The 25058-nt window shown below is 37.4% G+C and overlaps 1 protein-coding gene across 1 annotated transcript in view; it reads left to right on the plus strand.

Moving 5' to 3' along the window:
* CNTN3 (contactin 3) overlaps positions 1–25058 on the plus strand; it is a 331480-nt gene that overhangs the window by 176223 nt on the left and 130199 nt on the right. The window contains exon 5 of the mRNA XM_078075960.1: positions 5592–5687. Coding sequence (XP_077932086.1) covers positions 5592–5687 — 96 coding nt within the window. The remainder of the gene's footprint in view (positions 1–5591; positions 5688–25058) is intronic.

The raw sequence follows: 25058 nt of genomic DNA on the forward strand, positions 1-25058 counted from the left end.
ATTGAGCACATGAGTGTCAGGAAATCAGAGTCACCCCAGTCTTTTCTTTGTTTGCATCGCTGGTTTCTTATGGTCTTGGCTTCCTCTCCACAGCTTGGGGAGATGAACCTAAAAGTAAAGTCCTTAAGAAGTCCATGGAAAATCTGCTCCATCCAGAAAATCAACAGACAGGCATCAAGGCAGACTATTTTATATGCCAGGAATGATCAGTGTGAATTTTCACAGGGGAAGCAGTCTGAATGAGGAGTGCACTTCTTTCCTGACTCTACACACCTCCCTTTGATGCCAGGTCTTGGAGCTCTGGGATATCTTAGTACAGCATTCCAGACTGTGGGTGGTGTGGAGGAAGAGTAAACAAAATAAAAGGAAATACGGAGGTCTGGAGTTTCTCTTTGTTTTTCACTCAGATTTCCCCAATTGTACATGTATTCGTGTGTATGTGTGTGTGTGTGTGTGTGTGTGCATGCGTGTATTCTATACAATTATATCACATATGTAGTTTGTGTATCCACTACTACCATCAATATCCCCGACAGTACCCTTTATAACCACACCCATATCCCAGCTCCCACCTCTCTAAACACTGGCAACCTGTTCTCTATTTCTAATTATTTTTAATTTTAAAAATATTATATAAAGGGAATCATACAGCATGTAACCGTTCAGGATTTTTTTTTTCAGGCAGCATAATTCTCTCAAGATCTATTCAAGTCGTAAAGTGTATCAGTAGTTTATTGCTTCTTATTGCTGCATAGTAGTCCAGGATACCTCTGTGCCACTGTTAACTTAACCACTGACCCGTTCTAGGACATCTGGGCTATTTCCAGTTCAGGGTTATTGCAAATAAAGCTGTATTAACTTTCATGTATAGATTTTTGTGTGAAGGTATGTTTTCATTTTCCTGGGATAAATGGGTGATATGGTCGTTGTGTGTTTAGTTTTGTAAGAAACTGCCCAACTGTTTTCCAGAGGGGCTGTAGCATTTTGCATTCCTACCAACAAAGTAGGAGTGGTCCAGTTTCTCCACATCTTTGCAAGGTCTAGCGTTGTCACCATCTATTATTTTTAGCCATTCGGATGTGCGTGCTGTGCTATCTCATTAGGGATTTACTTTGTATTTCCCTGATGGCTAATGATGCTGAACATGTTTTCACGTTCTTATTTGCCATCTCTATATCCTCTTCAGGGAAGTGTCTGTTCAGCTTGCTTGCCCATTTTCTAACTAAATAGTTTTGTTTTTTATTATTTGAGTTTTGAGAGGACTTATGTATTCTAGATACTATTCATTTGCTGGGTAAGTGGTTTGCAAACATTTTTTTCCCAGTCTGCAGCTGGTCTTTTCATTGTCTTCACATGGGCTTTCATAAGGCAAAAGTTTTTTATTTTGATCAAGTCCAGTTTATTAGTCTTCTCTTAATGATTCAGGTACTTGTTGTCAAGTCTTTTCTTATCAAAAACTCCATGCCTAGCCCTAGATCCCAAAGATGTTCTCCTTTGTATTTCTCTGAAAGTTCTATAGTTTTATTATATTTAAGTTTCTGATTCATTTTGAGTTAATTTTCATATATGAGTGAGTTTTAGATCATTTTTTTGTTGTTGTTTTCTTTTCTTTGCTGGAGGGGAGGTGGGTGGGGCGATGGGGTAACTGGGTGATGGACATTAAGGAGGGCACTTGATGTAATGAGCTCTGGGTGTTATATGCAACTGATGAATCACTAAACTCTGCCTCTGAAACTAATAATATACTATATGTTAATTGGATTTAAATAAAAATTAAATTAAAAATTTTTTTAAAAATCAGTTGAGCATATTTACATGAGTCTATTTCTAGGCAATTTTGTTCCATGGATCTGTGTGTCTATCCCTTTACCAGTACCACACTGTCTTGATCCTTGTGTCTATAAAATAAGCTTTAATATTAGGTAGAGTGATTATTTCCACTTTAGTCTTCTTGGTGAACATGGTCTTAGCTATTCTAAAGGCCTATGCTTTTACATATAAAATTTAGAAAAAGCTTGCCTGTACCTTCAAAAAAATAGAAGCAGAACAAATTTTTAAATGTGCTGGAATTTTGTTAGTAATTGCATTAAACCTACATATCAGTTTGCAGAGAGTTCATACTATGTTGAGTCTTCCAGTCCATGAACACAGTACAGCTCTCCATTTGCTTACATTTGATTGTTTTCTATCAGTATTTTGCCACTCTTGGCATATACTTCCTTTGCATGTTTTATTATCTGTATACCTAAGTATTTCAATTATTTTGGAATGATTATAAGCAGTTTTGCATTTTTAATTTTGGTTTCTGCACGTTCAGTGTTAAAGTGTCTAGAAATCGTATCCTCTATCTTATTTAACTCATTTATACTGAGAAGTTGTGTTTTTTGTTTTGTTTTGTTTTGTTTTGTTTTTGATAGATTCCTTCTCATTTTCTATTTAGACATATCATCTGCAAATAGGGGTAGTTTGTTTCTTCCTCTCCAAACTGTATCCTTTTTATTTCTTGTTCTTTCATTCTTGCAGTGTTTAGAACTTTTAGTACAATGCCAAGAGTGTTAGGTAAGAATGGACCTCCTAGTCATATTCCTGATGTTAGAGGGAAAGCCTTCAGTCCTGTATCATCAAATATGATGTTAACTGTGCTTCTTTGTAGATGCTTTTTCATCATGTTGGTTTGTGATTAAAGTCCAGCTAATTAGAAGTTCCAGAATAATTACAGAGTTTGCCAGAATTTGAAAAGGAGACAAAAATAAATTTCTGAGAAGTTTCTATCTAAAAAGTCCTGGATTTAGTTTTTATTTATTTTGACTCATAAGGAGAGTTTGTTCTAATATAGATCTTGCCAAGCATGGATTCCATGCAGCCTTCAATTGAGTTTGGGTTACACATGTACCCTTCGAGTAGGTATTTCAGTAACCTAAAACTTTTTAGACACTTATTAGACTCCCTTTATCTCTGTAGCCTTTAGTGTTCCCCCCAAAGGGAGGAAATCTTGCTATATTTTGTCAGGTGTTCTTATTCATCAGTGTTTTTCCTTTGTTGACTCCTCTGTCTGAGCAGAATCTCCCTCTCCACCCCCCACACACCATCCTTGATTTGACTGAGGAACTGCTGCTCTTTCAAGGCATCTCTTCCATCTCTAGGTTGAGTGTTTGTTCCTCTGTGTACTTACCACGATAAGAGCAAGGTTCTCACTGTTGGTGTCAAGTCCGTCTCTAACCAGACAGGGCTCTCCTTGAAAGGAGGCTCCAGTGATTTATAGTTCAGAACATGCTTGCAGCAGGCTGAAGTCTTCAGTGGATACTTGTTCAATAAGTGACTGCTTCACTTTTCATCCTTGCTGCTAAATGGATGTTTCAAAGCTTCTTTACCTCATGGGCATTTTCATATGTTCCAAAAAGTTTGAGATACGTTTTAAGATACTTAATCTGGGTTGAACTTGCTACATCTTAGTAGGAAGCCACAAAGTTCTATTTTGTGTGTGCACACTTCAGCTAGTGAGCTTGTTAAAAATGCAGATCCCATTCTAATTTACTAGTTTTAAGTGATTTCCCAGATATCTGCATCTGTAATAGGAATCCTAGGTAATAATGATGCAGGTGGTCCTAGACGACACTTGGAGTAACATGAACTAAGAATTCAGGGGATTAGGTTTTAAAGAAAACAAAAATTCATTGTAGTCACAGTGATTTGGTAGCAACAAAGCCCTGGAAAACATGTTGAAGCCAGTATAGGTATTTTTCTTTTCTTTCCCTCATGTCTATGCTCCACAAACTGACTACAGGTATCCCAAAAATAATGTTCTTTGCCCTTGTATAGAATTAGAAACAGTATCAATGCAAGTGTCTAGAGCAATGGGCAGGTCTGTTCCAGGCCCTGTTAGTGCTTTAATCAAAAGGGATTTTTACTTTTAGGGGAGAAGAGACATTATTAGTTTCCATAGAACTGTTTTATCCTTTTTTGCATATTCGAGCTTAGAATCAGTGATGAATCACTTCCATGGTGTGAATTTATGTAACAGAATAAAACAAGAATTGGGTAAGAAATTAGCAATGATGACACATACTTGGTTGCCAAAAATCGTCATTTGATATTATTTTTCCATATATAGGCTACAGTCTGATATGATGCGCTCCCCCATTTAGATACTGGGAAATATTTGGATGGTATGGTTTTGCAGTTCCAGCTCAGGCACACTTCAGGAACTTTAATGTTTTGATTATTTTGCATTTTAGTTACACATTTAAGATAATATAATACTGTGTTATCATATCGTTTTCGTAGGGGAACTTCCTGTTAAAATAAGTGCAGAAACACAATTTTTTCTTCTTTTATGGGCGCACATAGTGAGTTTTGCTGAATAGCTTTATTCCATGCTTATAACCTAGTAATTTAATGCTGTTTTTCAGTAACATTAAAATGAGACAAGTAGACCTTCTTATTTCATTCAATCTGGTAGGCTGATTTAAGGTGCTTAGAATATTCATAGCTGTCTACAGTCTGTAGTTTTATCCGTTTGAAGATAATTATTTTGCTTTTTACCTTTTTCAAGGCAGAGTTGAAATTTTCCAAGTTCTGTTCTGAAGTAGACACACTGCCTCACCACATAGGTAATTTATATGAACCCTTAAGAGCTATGAAATGAGTGTATTCTTTCACAAATTGACAGTGCAATTGTTCTGATATATAAAGTGACACCACTGAGTATATTAACTGTGGAGTTCACAAGTTTTGGGTTCAAAGAAACAGATTTTTTCTCTTCTTCCTTTTCCCCCAAAGGTTTAAGCTTTGTTCAAAATGAACCAACAGAATTTCCTCCCTTCTGTAATTTATGCTGGAGAATGAGAATCAGAATTTGTTGTCCTGGACTGTGACTGGAAGAAATTAAACAGTTTAAAAAAAAATAATAATCACTGCTGATCAAAATAGCATTTGCCTTGATTGCTTTATTAAAAACTTGGGGGAAAAAAGAGTCTTTGGACAATTATAAAAATGGTTTTCATTTTTTTCACAGCTACAAATATAAAGAAATAGGTGGACCTAGTTTACTGTGATCCTTTGAATTCTACCTGGATGGTAGTTTTCGATGATACCTACCTGTATGGAAGTATTTATAGGTAGAATAAAATTTATTTGGGCTACTTAGGATAAAATATTTTAGGAGAGAAATTCATGAATAGCTGGCTTTCATTAATAGGTAAATCTACACGTCTTCACGATTTGATGAATCACTATTGCAAATGTGGATATTGGTCTATGTATATTTTTGGTTCAAGATACTTCATTTCCTTCTTTGAGTCATATTGTCTGGTTATTTCATTCCAATATGCTTCATCCTTTGGGATAGCCCAGGCCACTTTTGACACTGTTCCAGCACCACAGGATTAATGGGTCTATATTCTTATCGTATTGCTGAATTTCTAAGAAGCCTTGATAAAGAAATCAAAATCCTAATTTTCCTTCTCCAAGCAAATGTTCTCCTCTTGAGATTCCTGAGAAAAGGTTTTAAAAATTACCGGATTGTCTCTGTGTGAAGATTTTAATTTGTATTGCCCTTTCTGAAATTCCGTTTTGTTTTGTTTTCAAATCAGATCTTGAAAATTTTAAAACCAAAATGAGAAGTACGGTGTCTGTGCGTGAAGGCCAGGGAGTCGTCCTGCTCTGTGGCCCACCGCCACACTCTGGAGGTGAGAAGTGGTCTGTTTGTGTTTTTTGTATTTATTGAATAAGTTTCAGTGCAAGACCAACAGCATATGTACTGTTATTGCTTCCTTAAATTACCCTAAGAAAATTGATAACCCAAGTATTGGATTCTGTCAACTGAGTTGGAATATAAGAAACTCTACAAAAGATAGTTCATCCAGGGAGGTTTATAAACATAATTTATTACAACAAGGAGTGTTGTAAAGGCAAGTGAGATCAAGTTTGTTTCAATTACCTAATGGTGCTGAACAATGCTTATTACACCTTATCATTTGTTATTTAGTTTTAGACCATGACATACATTCGAGTCTTTGTGGAGTCTTTGTGGTTTCCTTCTCTCTACCCCCCCCAACTCTCTCCCTTTTTCTCTCTCTTTCTCTCCTCCTCCCTCTCTGTCTCTCTCATATACACACTTAAACATGATGATTAATATATGCTGTTGGATCTCTTTACATATGATATACATATGAAAATGATACATGTATGTATATTCACATCATTTTCATTGGGGTGTTGGAATTACAAATTTTATGCTACATTGGTATAAATTGAAATACTGCTAAAAGTTCAGAAGCTTAACAAAATAGCTACCCGAGTGAATGAACTTCACATATGAAAATAATTTAATAAGCATTGCTCCCCAGTAAGAGCCTGGAGTGTTGGCTCGATTTTACTCTCATGCTTACTCCTGCAAACTTGGTCACTTGCGGGAACAAAGAGGGCATTATTAATGTATAAATCACTGTTCTTGGAGAAACAAGCAATTCTGTTCTTGAGAGGATGGGAATTATTGAGAGATAAACAGGTTAGAGAGGATCTTCCTGACCAGAGGCAAAACTGAGAACTCTTCCCATCATAGTAAAGTTTATTCAAATGAAAATATGATGGACTTTGTTTTGTGACATACAAGTCCTTTACCACAAGTGACTTGTCAGTTTTAATCACAAAACCCTCAGTCCAATAAAACAGACACATCCCATTTTCACTATCTTATCACTTGAAGTGTATGAGCCAAGGGAAGGTTGCAAGTGTAGGGCTTGATTAGCAGACATGATTGCCATGATGTTGGGGGTATGGGTTTACACTGGGCTCCCCAGTCTACTTCAGTAGTATATATTTTCTGGAATCTTGAAGTTCCAAGGGAATTTTAACTTGGAAGGGAAACAGTCTCTCGAATACAGATAAAAGTAACTGAGCTCAAACTGGCTTGAAGAAAATAGGGAGTTTCCTGGCTCCACATCACTGGGATGATTAGTTGGCTTCTAGTTGAGCTGTAGGGTTGTCAGAGAGATGCACTGCCCAGATAGACTTGCTGCCTCACTGTGGGTAGTGGGGTCAATGGAGAGCCTCTAGGTCTCAGCTCCCTCCCAATCTCCTCAGCTGTGGAGTGCTAATTGCCCATAGTCTCACCCTGTCTGCAGCCGCCCACATCTGGTGACTCATCAGGGCAGGAATTAAAGGTCAGCCCTTTCTGCTCAAGACTAGGGAGTTCTGAGGGGCAGTCCTTCCAGAGCCTCCTGGGAACATGTCCAGGGCATTGTTGGATCATATCACAGTTGGACTTCTTTCTCTTCCTAGTCCTGCTCCTGCTTCTTTCCTTTTATAAGTTTTGATCATTGATAAACATATTTTATCCCAAACTCTGCCTCATTTCTGTTCCCTGAGAACCCAGGCTCCCCTTCTGCTGGGGCCACAGGTTCAACCAATTTCATGAACAGTCATCCTTTCCTTCTATCTCTTGGTTCTGCTTCCCTCAATGTTGATTCCATGTAACGTAGACTCCTGGTGGTGTCAAAGGTGGCCTCCAGCAACTCCAAGCTCTTGTGGTCCCTTAATGCTAGAGATCCTAATGGACCAGACAATCTTTTGTTCAGTGGCTCTCGATTTTAGCTGAATCAACCTTATTTAGGAGATGATCCCTATAGCAGGGAGTTAGGGTCAGCTCTGTCTACTGATGAGAAAGACCTATTTTCTAAAAGAAAAGAGGGTTTTGTTGTGCAAAAATGAGGTAGTGTATTAGAAAGAATCAATGGCTAGAACTACATGTAGTAAGGAAGTTTCAAAATAAATTTATTTTTAAAATAAATATAAAATAACAGCTGGAGAGTCTTGTCTGTGGTGAGTTTCGGAAATGTTGGCCTGATTTAAGATCCTGAGTGATCTTTAAGTGTTTTTATGATAAGATTATTTGCTGATAACAAAGAAGGGACCTTTCTGTTGACTAAGCTGTTGGATGGAACATGTTCCAAAAGAATCTTTTCTAATATTGTGCAATTGGAGAACTGTTGGTGACTTCCTGTATTTCTCTTCTCATTTTTTAGAGCACATAGGTTGGGGTGACTGTGGAAGTCAAGTAGGATTGTAGATGAAGAAGGAAAGAAGCTTCCCCAGATAGGACACGTTAGCACTGAAGAAGCTTGACCATGCATGCAGTTGTAAAGAACTGAACAAAAGCATACCTTCCTCAGTGCTAGATTGTGCAGGAAAATGATCAGGGCTGGGGTGTCAGATTTAGATGCTGAAAACAGGATTCTCATTGATCCAAGTTTGCTTAATGCTAAGATACTCACAATTTACATCGACTGCGGTGACACATTGGCTTGTGAACTCCTTGAAGACAGAGCCCAAGTGACTGTTGGCTCTGCACCCAAGGGAAAGTGAACGTCAGCACATATGAAAATAGTTTAATAAGCATTTAACAAGCAGCACAAGGCTGGTTGATGTAACAAGTAGTCAGTGAATATTGGTTGAACAAATGCACGCATTCATGAAATAAATAAAGGAATCCTTTTATTAGAGTTGGTCAGTTATAAAGGCTTTTTGAGAGATCACTAGAAACTTTGTTTCTAGAGGTCCAAGCATCTAACAACCAGTATGCCCTGGGTGCCAACCAGACAGGTACAGGCACTGACAGATGAGCGTGAACTCCAACCATAGCAGCCGATAGCAGCCCTGCTTCCCAGCCCTTACTGACTTAGGGAGTTGTCATTCGATGAAGGGTGTGAGGCAGGTCACAGAACAGCTGAAGCTGCAATGCCAGGGTTTATCAGTCATGTGATATATGGCACTCATGGCCCACCCTGGGACCCTGTGAGACATGCACTTTTGCCATTCTTTGTCTTCACCATTCTGCATTACCTTCATTCACTCCTTTCCATTTCTTCTTGGTCCCTTCTCAGTGGCTGGAAATGTTTAATTATGTTGTTATTTTCTAATTACTGAAGACACCTTCATATTTTCTTCATCCACTGTATTCCTTACCAGAGTCATACCCTGATGGAGGCACAGAATGGCAAAATAATCATCGTAATAGTAAAAATAACAGCCCTAGTCTTAGGAGCCTCTATTTATGGAGTCCTCCTCAGAGGCTAAACAGTGTGCTGGCTCTTCATGGAAATCATCTGCTAGAAGATTCTTTTGGTTAAAAGTATGGAAAGGAACTGGTTGAGTGACAGTCTAAGGGTCGGGAAGCTTCAGTTCTGGAGATGCCAAGAGGCATAGCTCCCACCCAGCCAATACCTGAATGCCTTGAGCCCAGACTTCTTGCTTATAAATGAGAGATGAGGCAGGAGGCCAGAAAGTAAGCTTCAGCACTGAGCCACTCCTAAAATCATAGAACTCTGAAGAAGTAGAATTAGACCCTCAATGCCTGAGTCCTGTGCCACAGCTTCTTCTATTATGGCACACCCCAAACCAGCCCTCAGGTGTCATTCTCTTAATGATCGTGGTACAAAGGCGCAGAGTCCTTAGTGAAAGTGTCACTATCCTAAGCCAAGGGCTTCTGACATTTCACATCAGATGCAGTGGAGCTAGTGGTTTTGTTTTAATATTCAAGACCATTGTTTAAGGAAACACAAAAATCAGCAATGCCCAAAGTTCCCGTGAGCAGAAATCTCCCCAGAGTTCAACCACATGCCCAACTCACTGTATGTCCTAGTCCAGTGCTTCTGAGACTTTGATGGCAAATGAATCAACTGGGGACCTGCTAAAATGCAGATTCTGAATCAGTGGGTCTGGGTTGGAGCCCAAGATTCTGCATTTTCAGTAATCTCTCTCATGAAGCTGATGCTGCTGGCCCATGGGCCACACTCTGAATAGCAATATCCTAGCCTCTCTGTTCCATTAGGTGGAGTCCCTAATGACTTCCCTGTTACTTACTTCTGCCCTCAAACTCCTTCCTTTTTCCCTAGCCAGTTTCTTGGCCTAAACACTAGAATTTGTTTGTAATTTCAGAACCAAAATATCACCTTCCCCCCGAGGACATCACTTTTTTTTTTTCTTTCACTCACGCCTAAAGAGTCTTTCTCAAGATGCTCTTCACTCAGATTTATTCCCTTGTTTGGTGACCTTCCTGGTCTCCAACAGATTTATATATATTTAATGTCTCCTAAAACTCTTGTCTTTCTTTTTTTCTAAGTCCTAGAGGTAAGGGGATTGCCCTTTTAATGTTGCCCTTGAAATGAAGGGGCCAGAGTCCCAAGCATAGGAAGCAATCATGGTTTTATCTCATGACTTCTAACCTCCCAGGTGTGATGTGAAAGGCAAACATAACCTTGAACTTGATGTTAGTTTAGATAAGAATTCATAGAGAACCTCACCAAGAACAAACTCTTCAGATGCTGAAATTAAATTATATGACATGAAGTACCTTAGCTGTTGATGGAAGCCATCAGTTGGGTGTATTAGTTTCTGCAAAACCCCTCTGAGAATGTCTCAGATCTCTGAGTAAGATGATGCTTTTACTCTTTTAATCACGATAAAAAGAAAATATCAAGGCACAAAGACACATTAGTTACAGTATGCTATGCATTTTTTAATCATCGAGAGATGTAATGTGCCCCCAAACAGCTTTATCTTTCCCACACTGCTTTCTGCCTTTTTCTTGCAGGGGGGTGTCTCAGGAGTCTCTAAAGGGTTCTATGTTAGAAGGACATTCCTCATTTGGTGATGTGGAGCTTGTGGCGTTGGGACTCACACCAAAGGTGTTCTGTTTGGGTTTTGGTTGTGTTTTTCCTGTAGCCAGCAACGTGATCTATAAGAGCTACTTCACTGCTGTTTATTGAAGGTCACAATAGCTGTTTTTACCCTTTTTTTTTTTTTTTTTTAATTTCCTGGCTTTTATTTCTTCTATTATTGGCCCATAGTAAAACTGTGTTAAAATCTCTTCTCTTGTGAATAAATTGTTTACTTTCTATTGTTCATTTGGGATAAAAATCAGAAATATTCTCCCAAAATAGACTAGGGAATTCTACATGTTAAAAGCCTAAATGAGGATACTAAAGTATGGAAACTGCATATATTATTTATACTCCTGTAATTCACTTATGCAGATAATTTATAAGGAAGTGGCAGCAACCTGGGGCTGCTTTGCTTAAGAGCAGTCACCATTTATTTGATGCCAATAAGAAGGAAAAATTGTTTCATGGTAGGTGACAATTAGGAATTTCTCTTTGGAATCCCTATAACTCCTAAGCAACACAGGTCATTGTCATTTGAGAGGGGTCTTATCTTCCACTCATTCTGTGACTTTTTTTTTTGCTACTTCCTGTCCATTGGCTTATCTACAGAACAACCCAGTATCTCTCCAAGGCAAGAGGAATTAGCATCCTCTTAAAAATTAGTTGGAAAACTAGAAATTGACAAGTCAGAAATAAGAGACTGGACATGGATTATCTGTAGCTTAATTATTAATCTAGTTACCAACAGCGTGAAAAGCTGGGAATTAGTGTAATTACCATGCAGTTGCTGATATCACTATAAAATCATTAGAAATTCAAATGCAGCAGAGAAATTACCCTATTATAAATAAGGTTAGAAGACTAGTTCATGGGCATTTCATGATAAATATTAACTAGACAGGAATTCAAAGGCTGATCAGGTTATTGCATACACACCTGTTAATAAAGAGTTGATTTTTGTCCGAAGATGGCTGATGAAATTAATTCCGAGTAAGGAACAGGTTGTAGGCTTTCGCCGTATTTGGTCTCTGATCCAGCTTCTCGTGTCTGTGCTGTGTGCATGCTCTTCTTGAAATGACAGCCCTGGACACTGCCATCCACTTACAACAACATAGCCTTTGGGATGTTCAAAGGACAATGTGAGATGCCAAACAGCAGGTAGTGAAGGCTGAAGTGACTTAATGCTAAAAATTGCTTCGTAAATCCTGGTGTGACAGAGGTGAGAACTGTTAGCAACGTAACCAGATGGCATGGGATTTACACCCTCTGTATCAACATCTTTGGTTGTGGTTTTTTGTTGTTGTTTTTTGTTTTGTTTTTTTGTTTTGTTTGTTTTTTTGTTTTTACTTTCTTTCTTTCCTCAAGACTGTAAAGCAAACGTCATCTCAGGTAGCTTAGACAGGACAAGCCTGAAGAAAAGGTGCCAAGTAGAAATTTTCTGAAAAGACGTGTCCAGTTGCTAGACCCTTCATTAAGGTGACAAGACACCATGATGTGCTTTTTGATGGGATTTTTGATGGGATTAACTCAGAACAGTAATTTCCACAAATAATCTGTGAATGTAATGCCATTTTGTCTTAGACATTCGTTTTTCCTTGAACTACACTTCTCTACTGTTTATATTTGTAATTTCGTCAAACTTAAAACAACAGTTTCTTACAACACTTTGAAGTAAAGAATACAGATAAGGTTCATGGACTTTTTGGCTTCCATCACATTTGCATCACTGATCACTGTGTGAAGTGTTTCTCTGAGAACCCAGTGGTTTTCCTTTCCCTAGAGCTGAAAAAGTTGTATCTTAGCAGGCATTTATGCCATCACAAGTTGTGAGATCAAGATAAAGCAGATGACTGGTGGATTCCTGAGGAATAAGCATCTGTGCCTTAGAGTATATCACTCTGAATGTGTTGCTCCTAACTGGGGAGAGGGGAGCGGACACGGGTAGGTTAACATGTCATGCCAAACGCTAGAGAATCCATCTGTAGACGGAATGAATAATATATCACAATTGTAAAACAATTTTTTGAATCCATTTCAATTCTGATGTGACTGTTGACATTTACAGGAGTCCAAAATATTAACAAATTCATAGTAACATTCAGACAAGTATGTTCTGAGTCAATTGACACACAAACTTCAGCTGCTATTATGTGGATAAAGCAAAATATTTTGATCTCTAAAGGAAATATTTGTTGTTTGTAGTTGGAAGTGGAGATGAAAAATCCTGTTTCTCTGAAGCACTTGAATATGGAATCTGTGAATTAGAAATACTCATTGAGTTTGCCTATTGTCCTTGTTTTTATTCTTTTTTCCATCCATCCATCCATCCACCCACCCATCCATCCATTTTATTCATTCATTGATTTACTCTTGCATCCATCAAATATCTGTTGATATATAAAAGATGTTTTATGTCTTATAATACTATTTTACTATAATAAATATAGCCCTTTAGTTGAATAATCTTAGTATTAAGTAGAGAAAAAACTGAGAGCATTGTTGATGAAACTGATAGGAATGTATTCAAATTAATATTTGTTGAACCTTACCCCAAACCTCTCCCCAAGTGAAAAATCCTGTAAGTGTGTAAGAAATAGAAAGATAAATAGGAATCCCCTTGTCCTTGGGGGCTTATGGTCCCACAAGAAGTGAAAAGGTGGGTTTGCTGATGACTGGTTAGCCCTGAAATAACAGTAATAGTATCATTGTTCAATCAGACACTGGGTTTATTGTTCATAATATCAAGGAAGGGTGTATTACTCTTATTCTACATTGACAAGCTGAACCTCATAGCAGTTAGGTGATTTGTTGAAAGCCACACAATAGTAGATTTGGGCTTCAGACCTAGGTCTGTTGCTTTTTGAAGGAAAATTTTTCTATCTTCACAAAAATTACAGGCTTCAATTTTTTGATTTACATATTATCTGCCTTCTAGCATGATGTTCTTCAGAACCTTTTGATATATGCAAATACATAATTAAAATGTTTATAAGCACCTCTACCCTATACTTCTCTCTCTCTCTCTCTAGCTCTTTCTCTCCCAGACATACTTAGGAGGCATAGTGGGTACAAACCAGGCATCTAAGAGCTAGCTTGCTTGAATTCCAGTTCTAACTCTGACATTACTACAGACTTTGGACAAATTGCCTAACCTCTGAATCTGTTTCATATCTGTAAACAGGGAATAATCATAGAACTTATCCTTATAGGATGGTTGTGAGGGTTTACAAAGGTAATACATGTTACTTGTTTGAAATGTCTGATTTATTTATTAGACAAAAAAATATACTATAGTCTTAGTGTTTTTACTATATGGAAAAATGTAAAAATTTAAAATACCTAAATGGCGGTGCCTGAGTGGCTCAGTCGGTTAAGCGTCTGCCTTTGGCTCAGGTCATGATCCCAGGGTCTTGGGATCAAGCCTGGCATTGGGCTTCCTGCTCAGGGGAGAGATGCCTCTCCCTCTCCCTCTGCTGCTCCCCCTGCTTGCTTGCGTTCTCTGTCAAATAAATAAATCTTTAAAAATAAAATATTTAAATAAAAGTAAATCTATAAAGAGGGTTTATTGTATTTTTTTCTTTTACTCCAGAGGATTTTCTTGCCTGGAATAGTTGTACCCCACTTTGGAAAACATGGTTCTAGAAAATATTTGGATTTCCTCCCTCCTTCTTGGTTAATCTGTGGTTGGGGATGGAAGACTTGACATTTTTTGTTTAACAACACAGTGACACTTAGAAATAGAGGAATGGGTGGGCTTTGAGGTGCCTAGCCTGTACACGCATCAGTGACTGCCTGCCCCCAGGGACTCCCTGCCCCGTGGGCTGCACCTACGTGGAGCATGTCTCAGCTGGCCTTGGCTGACTGGCCCAGAGAAGGACACCTGACACAAGCTGGGCCAATCAGATGCTCTCTTCTGGAAACTTGTTATTTGACCCGACAGGAAATAATTCTGAATTTTGGAGTTTGAGGCAGACTTATTTCTATTATGTAAACTAGGCAGCCAAGAAAACTGATGCACATGGAGGAGAAATGCAGCCCTGCCAGGGATTAAGAGACCAGGCGGGGCGCCTGGGTGGCCCAGTCAGTTAAGCGTCTGCCTTCAGCTCAGGTCATGATCTCAGGGTCTTGGGATTGAGCCCCGCATCGGGCTCCCTGCTCATGGGGAGATTGCTTCTCACTCTCATTCTCCCTCTGTGCTCTCTCTCTCATTTGCTATCTCTCTCTCTCAAATAAATAAATAAAAACCTTAAAAAAGAGAGAGAGACCAGAGACAGTAAAGACTAAGGACTGCTTAGCATGCGAGTGGGCGAGCAGGGAAAGGGGCAGAGGGAGGAGAGACAATCTCAAGCAGACTCCCCACTGAGCATGGAGTCACATGAGGCTCTCGATCCCAGGACCCTGAGATCATGACCTGAGCCTAAATCAAGAGTCAGACGCTCAACCAACTGAGCCACCCAGGTGCCCCACTCCACTTACCGTTTATCACAGCAGCAGGCTTCATGCTTTTCCCTTCTACTTCATTCTCAGATCCCCTAAATGGTCTTCCATAGTACTATGAGAAAATCATTTTGTCCCACTCTAAAGACTGCAGAGTTTTCCTTGCTCTGAGTCTATCCACCCACAGATATAAGTCAGAAGGAGACTTAAGCCCATCAAGAAAATTACATGCATAAGCTGGAAGTTTAAATCCACCGTTACAGTGATAAGTGTTTCAACAAGAACTTATTTAAAAATTGCAGAGCTCTGACAGATGGTTTCTGCTTTAAGTAAAAATAAGGTTGTTAATTTAGTGCAAATCACGGATGGTAAAGGCTTTGTTTCCTAACATTCTAAGCTGAAATTGAGGATGATCATTAGTTGGTGCTTTTGTCATTAAAAACAAACAAAACAAACACCACAGTAGTACTAGGCAAGTCCTAAGACGTAATCTGTGCACTGGTAAGAGGGAGAGCTAAACATTGGTTGCTTTCATGAAAATGCATTTATATGGACCTGGTGTTTTAATTAAGATTACAAGAGCTACGGTAACAAACCTGAAAATAGATTAGCTCAAACCAAACTGTGTTTCTTGTTTAGATAAGGTCCAAATCAAGCTCTCTGGCTCCATCCATTTATGCCCCTTTATTATACAACATCTAAAATCCATGGTTATTGCCTCTGTCTCCCTCAAGCTGGCAGAAAGAAAAGGGTGAAAGAAGCCACATGGGTGGTTTTTATGCAATAGGTCTAGATGTCATATGTTACCTATGTGCACATTCTTTTTCGTTTGTTTGTTTAAGATTTTATTTATTTATTTATTTATTTATTTAGTGCTCATGGGGGGTGGGGCAGAGAGAGAAGGAGAGGGAGAATCTGAAGCAGACTCCGCACTAAGCACGAAGGGAACCTGACATGGGGCTGGATCCCATGACCCGAGATCATGACCTGAGCCAAAATCAAGAGTCGGATGCTCAACTGACTGAGCCACCCAGGCATCCCACCTATGTGCCCATTCTTTTGACTGGTCTCCAGTCACATGGTCACACTGAGAGCAAAGGAGGTAAGAATATGTGGTCCAGTGTGTGCCAAGGGAGAAGTGAGAACAGGTCGGAAGTATGGCTAACCTGTCTCTGCCATACTTCATTATATCTGTGCTTTTGAAAATGAGCACATGAGGACCTGAGACATAAGATACAGTCACATGTCTTAAGGGCTTGTTTGTGAACTCTAGTGGCTATGTGAGAAGTTTTATTTGGAGAGCTTCTTTAAAATGTTCATTCCATGATCCCAGTCTCTGAGATTCTGACCCAATAGTGCAGGGTCTTTCTTGGGAATCTGCACTCTTTATAAATGACTCAGGATTTTTGATTCAGATGGTCTTTGAGCAACACTTTGAGACACACTATCATCAAGTAATAAAAATTTAAATGTTTTAAAGAAATATTTCAAGGAATATTTCTTCATCGTTTATGATGAAGAAAGTGTAAGCATTCATATTTCAGTGGTTGAATTTTATTAATAAGGACAATTTAGACTCTGAAAGGGAAATGGAATTCTTGGCTTATATAAAACATTGATGTTCATTTACTTAAAAGCTAGGCAGTTTCTATCTCCGCTGAGTTTTTTCTTCATTAACATTAGCTCCCTTAGAGAACATAATTGTTAGTACGCCATGTGTAACTGAATATTCTCTGGCTTTCACACCTTCCCAGGTGTGGAACTATCGGTAGGCACCCAAAGTCAACTGTGATTGTTGATGGTCACATGAACTGAGCACCACTACTGGTGTTGGTAAAGATTGCTTAGCCTTTGGTCTTCCTGGGCACTGCTTGGCATCTCACCCCTGAGTAGTTTGGATCCATTCATTGTTATTATGTGTGTGTGTGTGTGTGTGTGTGTGTGTTTCATCTCAAGGGGGTATATCTGTCTAGTGTAAAACCCAGATTGATCTTGTAGGGAGGGAATTTCAAAATTGATCACTTTCTCTTTTTGGCCTCACTCTTATTTAAAAACTGTTTTTTCCTATTAATCATAGCAAGTTGGACTTTGAAATGATACCAGGATTTAACTCTAAGAAATTGTGAAATGAGCCATGTGCAAAGTTTTCAATAAGATTACAAGAATCAGTTCTTAGATTCACAGAAATGCCACAGTACTCACCTTTCCATATTCTGCAGGGGCTGGCCAAGTGATGCAAATGAATGAGCACAGACAAGTTTTGAGGCTTGGATAATTTTTTTCCACTTACACATTAAACCTTTTAACAGCATTTACTTTATTTGCATTTTTTTAACTATAGAAAAATACAGAGGCTTTTTTAGTTCATTTAGTTTTTTGTCACACATATTTTCCATTTGCTGATTATAGTTTTCACCATGGTGTTTTTTTCTAATGTCCTCTTAAATTCTTTAGACACAGGCACATTTTGCATATTAAACACATAGAGAGCATTTTCACTATTTATGGACGAAGTTTCCTTTGTATCAGTCAACTTTTACTATGTTCTTTTGTAGTAACAAATGACTCCAAAGTCTTGGTGGTTTACAGTAACGAAGGTTTATTTGCTATTTCGTAGGCTCTCCGGGGTGGGTTGACTGCAGCTATGTTGGATGTCACTTTTTCACTTTGAGAAAAGGCAGCCCTTGTCTGGGATAAGCCATTCTCATGATGGGAAGAAAAGAAAATTACTAGAACCATCCTGTCTGTTTACAAGTTCAATCATTTCCACACTCATTCTGTTTTGCAAAGCAAGCATTATGACCAGTGCTAATCAAATGGGCCAGAAACTATCCAAACCAGAGACAAGCAACAAATAACCTTAATAAAAACATAATCATATGCTCTCTTATTTATTTATTTTTTAGCTATTTGGCTTTTGAAATTGTCCTTTCAATTTCCCTACATTTGACTGGATCTAGATATGATAATTAGTTTATGTTATCCTAACTCTACCAGTAAGAAAACATAAGAATAATATATCTTGATGAAAAATGTCACCCAAAAGGTTCAGACCACCCAAAGGTTTCAAATGCTACTCAACTCCAGCTGGTTATTGCCATGGAGAAAGTACATCTTTGGATTTTTCACAAAAAGCTAGAAACTGTTATGTTGGCAAAATTACCCAAAAATGTTTTAATAGTGTGGGTTAAACAATACATGGTTCAAGGCTGCTGTCAGCCTATAGACTATAGATGGAGGTCTCTTCCTCAGGGACATAGAATTCATGCCAATTTAAAAAAATAGGCCTAATTGATTCAACAATCTGAGAGAATACAAGTCTGAGAGACAGTTAAGGTTATGGTTTATAGCCATTAAAAATTCACTTCTATGGGATTTAGGAGTAAATAAAGTAGAGTAATAAAATAATTCCAAACAAGGCTAATTAAAATAGCTAATTATGGGTTCCTGGAGACCTGCAGTGTTTGGAAGTCACATCTCATTCCTTCTGGAAATAGTTTTCCAAATTCATTTTACATACTTATTCTGAAGTAGTTAAGCATTCTCCCCTTCTATTTTACATCATTACTTTTCTTAGCAAATGTTTTATGACCCCAAAGTGGGGCTAAACCAGCCAATGAATCACAGTAGAGTGGTAGGGGTATAATGTGTGGTTTTTATTATACATAAGTACAAACTCTGTAATTCTTGAGACTGAAACTGATTTTATCTGGAAAAAGGTGATTTCGGAAGATCAATGATAGATGTCAGCCAAGCCTAGTTCCCATGAAGAAGCATCATGTTCCCAAGAGTAAATACAATAACTCAGCAAAAACATAATTACTACTTCTGTTGTAGCTGTAAATAAGTTGTTTGTTGTTCCTGATGTAAATTTTTACATAAATCTAGAAATTTACAATTTTTTCTCATTTTTCTAATATAATGTTGTCCATGATATCATTATATTTGGAAGTATTATGCGTTTTGCAACTCACTCCTGTTACTTCTTTTAATTTCCCGCTTAATTTCTATACAACATGTCACATATTACCTGTACTGCCTTGTAATGATCACCTTCCACAGGTAAGGAACTTGATTATGCACTGCCTCCCTGACATGACCATCTGATTAATGGGTTGATACATTAAATACAATGGGTAAAGGTAAATTCTGTGTTCCCACCCTAGACTTATTTTCTCTTGTGGTTTTATATTTTATCAGTGTATGTTATACTCAAAGACCATTTGTGTGACGTTGAGCAGCATTTTTCACACTGTGTTCTTATGGAACAAGTATCATGTACAAATGTGAGGCAGTTTAAAAAAAAGTACTTTTTCAAAAATACTGGGAAAAACAAAAGAAAACATTGTTCTTTTAGTTCTCAGGGCTTTTTAGAGTACAGTATTGAGTTTACATATCCAAGAGGACTCTAGCGTGCAGCTTTTCCCAAATTTACCTGACAAGAGAACCCTTTGCTTATGCAGCATCTTGCAGGACCAGATGTTCTGAGGAGCACACTTTAGGAGATGCTCATCTAGCTTGAAGACTGCGCACACCAGTAATTTTCAAAATGTCCTCTGCTGAGTGCTCTGAGGGTTTATGAAAGTACTTACGGGGACAGCTTAGTGTCCGTACCTCTCATTTCCTCTTCATATAGAGCATTTTTGTTTTTACTTATTTTAAATTTGTAATTCCATATGAATATTCCTTAAAGGCAGGATTCTGAATTGATGAGTTATAAAGAAAAGGAAGGAAAAGAGTAAGAGGGCAGCAGGGAAGGAGATTAAGAGGGAGGGAGAGAGGGATAGAGAAAGAATGTATCTTTTATCAGTGAACAAGTGGAGTCAGTTGCCTGAATTTGTTTATTTTTCTTTTGGCTGTAGAATTCTTGATATGTTAAGGGGTGGTTTGTTCATTATATCATAATGAAAATTGGGGGAGAAAATTAAGGGATGCTTTGAGTAGTTAATGTACTTCTGGCATTCTGTAAATTCAATTAATTATGTGTGGATCACATTACATCTGTTATAGTAATAACAACAGACTGGTGTTTTCTGGTGGAGAAACTAGTCCATCAATCACCCATAATCATTGATCTTCAAATAAGGGGACCCATTCTGACTGGCTTACAGTAACCAAAGTGTGTTTTCAACGTTACTGCCAAAACATATTGTATTCCACAAATCTCTTAAGAAGGCCTATTCTGTTTCCACTTGAGATATGAAATGACATCTGCAGTGGTGATATATGTAGACTTAAAGCAATCTTTTTCAATCATTATAACCTTTAAGCACCACTGACATCCCTCAGGATTCTTTGACCTTTTCTCTCTGTATTATGCTTTTTGACAGCTCAGAGAGAGAAGTAGTGTACCTGACATCTGGTACAAACATGAAATGTTAATTCTTGACACATACTTAATATTGCCAACCACTTACAGATACTTATATGATGGATTTTGTTTTTCCCATGGCTATAACATGAAGTCTAATTGGGTTTTCTTAATACAGTGGTAGAAAGCAGTGAAAGTTATTTATATTCCAGTTTTCCATAGCTGTGGTTCTATCTTGGATTCATCACCATAGATTAGGCAGAAGGCATAGCCCTACAGTGACAGGATTTTGTTCTCTACAGTATCAGAGTAAAGAATAAGGGGAGTTAAAAAACTATTAGAACAAAACACAGACACATGCGCACAATTGCAACACCCACAGGGTGTTATTATTAAAGACATTATTAATATTTCTATTAGGGAAGTAGACCCAAGGCAAAATTCCCTGTGTCTTACAGGCGTGGGGGTATTAAAGCAGCTATGACTTCTTTCTGATTCTTAGTGAAGTATATTGGAGATATGTATTCCAAGCTACAAGGCATCAATAAGAATCCTCAAGTAAATTGAAGAAGTGCTAGTTTGCTAAAACCAAGTCATTATGGTCATAACATCATAATGCAATGAAGGAATTCTTCAGACAGTAGAAGGATTTAGATGAAATTCAAAACTCAGTGGATATCCAGTTATCTCCAAGTTGGAAGAACTTCAAAACAAGCCAAGAAATGACTTCCTAGTCAAAGGAAGCAAGCATTAAACATACAGCCTGGGAATTTCAGATGGAGGTATTATGTAGAGAAGAGTTAGAACTAAATGTAAGACTGTTCTGCCCCCAAAATAGTACCTATGTGTATTTTTTGTTACATTTGTGAACTCCAGTGTCTTATGTACATGATTAGGGATAGATGCCTTGAATTGAATTTAATAGGAATTGTCACAACTAGCAGTTAGGTTATTAATATTGTGATAAGACATCCTGAGAAGGGACATAACATACCACCCTTATATATCTGCAAAGTTCTTAAACAATTTGTGGCATGGAGAACTGCTTCTTCTAAGCTCTATGGAGTGTGTTGGTGAAAGGACTTAAGAACTTTTATACTTGGAATTGAAAAAATATTATAGAGTTGATAATTGTATAGACAGCCATACTCTTTTTTTTAAAAAAAGATTTTATTTATTTATTTGACAGAGCCATACTCTTATCTTAGTCCTAATACAATCCTAGTAAAACTTAGGGAAACAACCTTCAAATGGTCTCTTTGTAACAAGGAGGGGACTTCATTAAATGACAAAAGGAGAGATGAATTGTATGAAAATTGTTTTAGAATCAGGATGCAAAAGCCTCCATTGCAGGGTAAGTGCACTGAAGAAAGGAAAGGAATCCTCTAGCAAAGCTGCATACAAGATTCCACATGGAAAATGGAGGAGAGGGCACCTGGGTGGTTCAGTCAGTTAAGTGTCTGACTCTTTGATTTTGTGTCAAATTATGATCTCAGGGTCATGAGATAGAGCGCCACGTCGGGCTCCAAGCTCAGTATGGAGTCTGCTTGAGATTCTCTCTCTCTCTCTCCCTTTGCTCCTTCTGCTTGCTGTCTCTCTCCCTTTGCTCCTTCTGCTTGCTGTCTCTCTCCCTTTGCTCCTTCTGCTCTCTCTCTCTCTCTCTCTGTCTCCAAATAAATAAATAAATAAATCTTTTTTTAAAAATGGCAGACATTTTCCAAACAATTCCAAATAGATTTACAAAGGTTCAGCACAATGTCTACCAGGAATTGCAGGGTGGGTGCGTAGGTTTGAGAATGGCTCCAGCAATCTGGCCCAGTTTGGAAATGCATCAAGAGAGATTCAGATTGCAAGCCAGTTTCACGCCTCAGTCATGTCCCCTCCAAGGACAGGAACAACTTCCAAATCCAAATGCAGTTGAAAGAATTAAAACATGCACTGCCTCCTGAGCATACCCTTTTCTTGCCTTTCTTATTTCTGTGATACCTTTTAAAAACCAACCACGGTGACTATACTAGGGAGATAATCCAGGGATAAGATTTGCTCAGTGCAAACCTTTTATTTTAAAGGCCTACAACATTATGTTCTGGAGCATTTTGTTTTCTTTTTCTTAAACACTAGTTAGATTTTCAAAAGCACATCAGAAATATTCCTAGTCTTAAATCCAGGGATTTATAGAACACAGAGTTGCGAGACCAGTGGGAAATTAATTTCCTTTGAAGCACATTAACTTGAAGTTTCCTGCCTCCCACACTGGAGCAGAAATTGTTCAAACATCATTGTTGTTCTTCCTCCAAGTTATAAGCCAACTGCAGGAAGCCCATGATTGCCTGGGCCATTCTGGCTAAATTGGAAAACATTAGGTCAAAGAAAGGTTAACTAGAGACTCCTCATGTTTCTCACAACTACCACCACTGGAGAACCTATTGTATATGTATATGGCCTCTGTCACACATTTCCTATTCTAATAGGAGTAGTACTGTGATTGCTTTAAACATCAGCAAGATAGACTTTATCAAATTGAGATACCTTTGAATGGACACGGTATGGTGTTTTATTTTGCCATCAAGTATTTATTTACCATCAAGTATTTATATTCCAGACTTGCTATTTAAGAAGCTTTTGTGGGTACAGAAAATTCTGGGTCCTCTACTTAGAACATTTGGCACGCCTATATTTTGCCCCCACCTTCGTGTTTTCTGTCAAGATTCTTCTACTACCCACTGAGTAGATGCCTTCTTCAGTTCATTGTTTCTCTGAAGTTTCACTTTGCTTTATCTTGAGCACTACAGGGAAAAATTTAACAAATACCAGTGTAATACTTCAACTTAAAGCAGAGTTCAATGTTCATTTGCAATGGAGAAATGAAGGACCCTTTCTGCTCTGCCACATCATTCTGGAAATCTTTAGGTCTGAGAACATGCTGCTTAGCACAAGAACTTTTATTTTTTCTTTTATGTCTTTGAATAGTTTTCAAGATACACTGTAACAAACAAAGTGGAGTTGTCATTTTAGCCCTGAAAAAAATTAATAAGTACATGTTCACTGCTAAAATTCTCCTATATATCTTTTCTTTATTGCTCTCTTCCTCTGGCGGAAACAAAATAATTACTAGCAATGAGACATAATGTAGCCACTTCATTTTAGCTATTTATTTCCTTTGTGTATTTATTTCCTTTGCGTATGCACATTGGTACCCACATGGTTTCTTTTCCTTTTGGCCAAATTATAGATTTGCTAAGAAAGAAAACTGGATGGAAGGAAAATTGCGCACGTGGAGAAAGGTGGTGTTTATTGACATAGTCTCCACTACATATAGTTAAATTAAGGAACATATAAAAAGTAAGATTTCAAAATGAACTCAAGCCTTTCCCTTGAAGATACTTTAAAAAAAATAATTCATAGTGGTTTTTTTTCAGATGATAAAAGCAATGATGCTTATTATAGAACATTTAGAAAATTTAGTAGGTTTAAATCACAAAGGTAAAATTACCCATATTACTGCAATGCCAAAATAGCCATCATTTGGGTCTATTTACTCAGTCCTATTTTTTTCTTACACATATTTTTTTCCATAATTGAGAACTACTATACAAACAAATTTGTACTTTTTTCTATTAATGTTATAGCTTAAGCATTTCCCTATGTGATATAAACACATTAGAAATAGTTTTTTTTAATAAAAAGAAATAACTATAACTATAAAAATAATGTCTTTAAATCATTCCTCATATTTTTAGATGATTACCATTTTGTTTCTCATATTGGGCACATTTTTCTTCTAATTTGTCGGCTCTTCTTACTTTGTTTAGTGGATTCATATTTGCCTGCTTATTTTGCCGTACTACTGTATTAAAACTTTTTATAGTTAAATCTCTTTGATTTATATATGATTTTCAGCATTGGGTATCATTCTTCATAAAGTCCCCACATTACGTATATGTTCATTTATTTTTCTTTTAGTATCTTTATATATTTTAAAATTTTCGGTTCAATCCATCCAGAATTTGTTTGGTATAATTTGTGAGATTGGGATTTAGCGTCATTTTTTGTTAGATGGATACCCAGCTATCCCAATGCTCTTCAATGGATAATCCACTCTTTCACCCACTTATTTAAAATGCCACTCCAATCACTTAAAAATTATGGTGAGCACTGTGAATTGTGTAAGACTGATGAATCACAGACCTATACCCCTGAAACAAAGAATACATCATATGTTAATTAAAAAATAAATAAATAAATAAAAAATATCCTATAGATAGCTTCTTACATACATACATATATGCATACATGGATCAATTTGTGAATTCTTTATTATTCACTTCCTACAGCATCACTACAATATTTTAAATACTACACCTGCTACATTTCATAATGTTTTAATAATTTGTAGGGCATGTTCCTCTGTTATACAACTTATTTTGCCAAAAAAAGAAAAAATACTGTCTTTCAAATATTCATTCTCCTAAATGCACATCAGAATCATCACATTCAAAGAACTTTTTAAGATTTTAATTGGAATTATCTGATATTTGCATGTTATTTTGGGAAAATTGATATCTATACTATTAAGATTTTACATTCATGAATATGGTATATATCTTCAGCATTAAAATCACAATATTTTTTCAAAACACCAGTTTCCT

The sequence above is a fragment of the Halichoerus grypus genome, chromosome 1, assembly GCF_964656455.1.
Source record: "Halichoerus grypus chromosome 1, mHalGry1.hap1.1, whole genome shotgun sequence".
NCBI lineage: Eukaryota > Metazoa > Chordata > Mammalia > Carnivora > Phocidae > Halichoerus > Halichoerus grypus.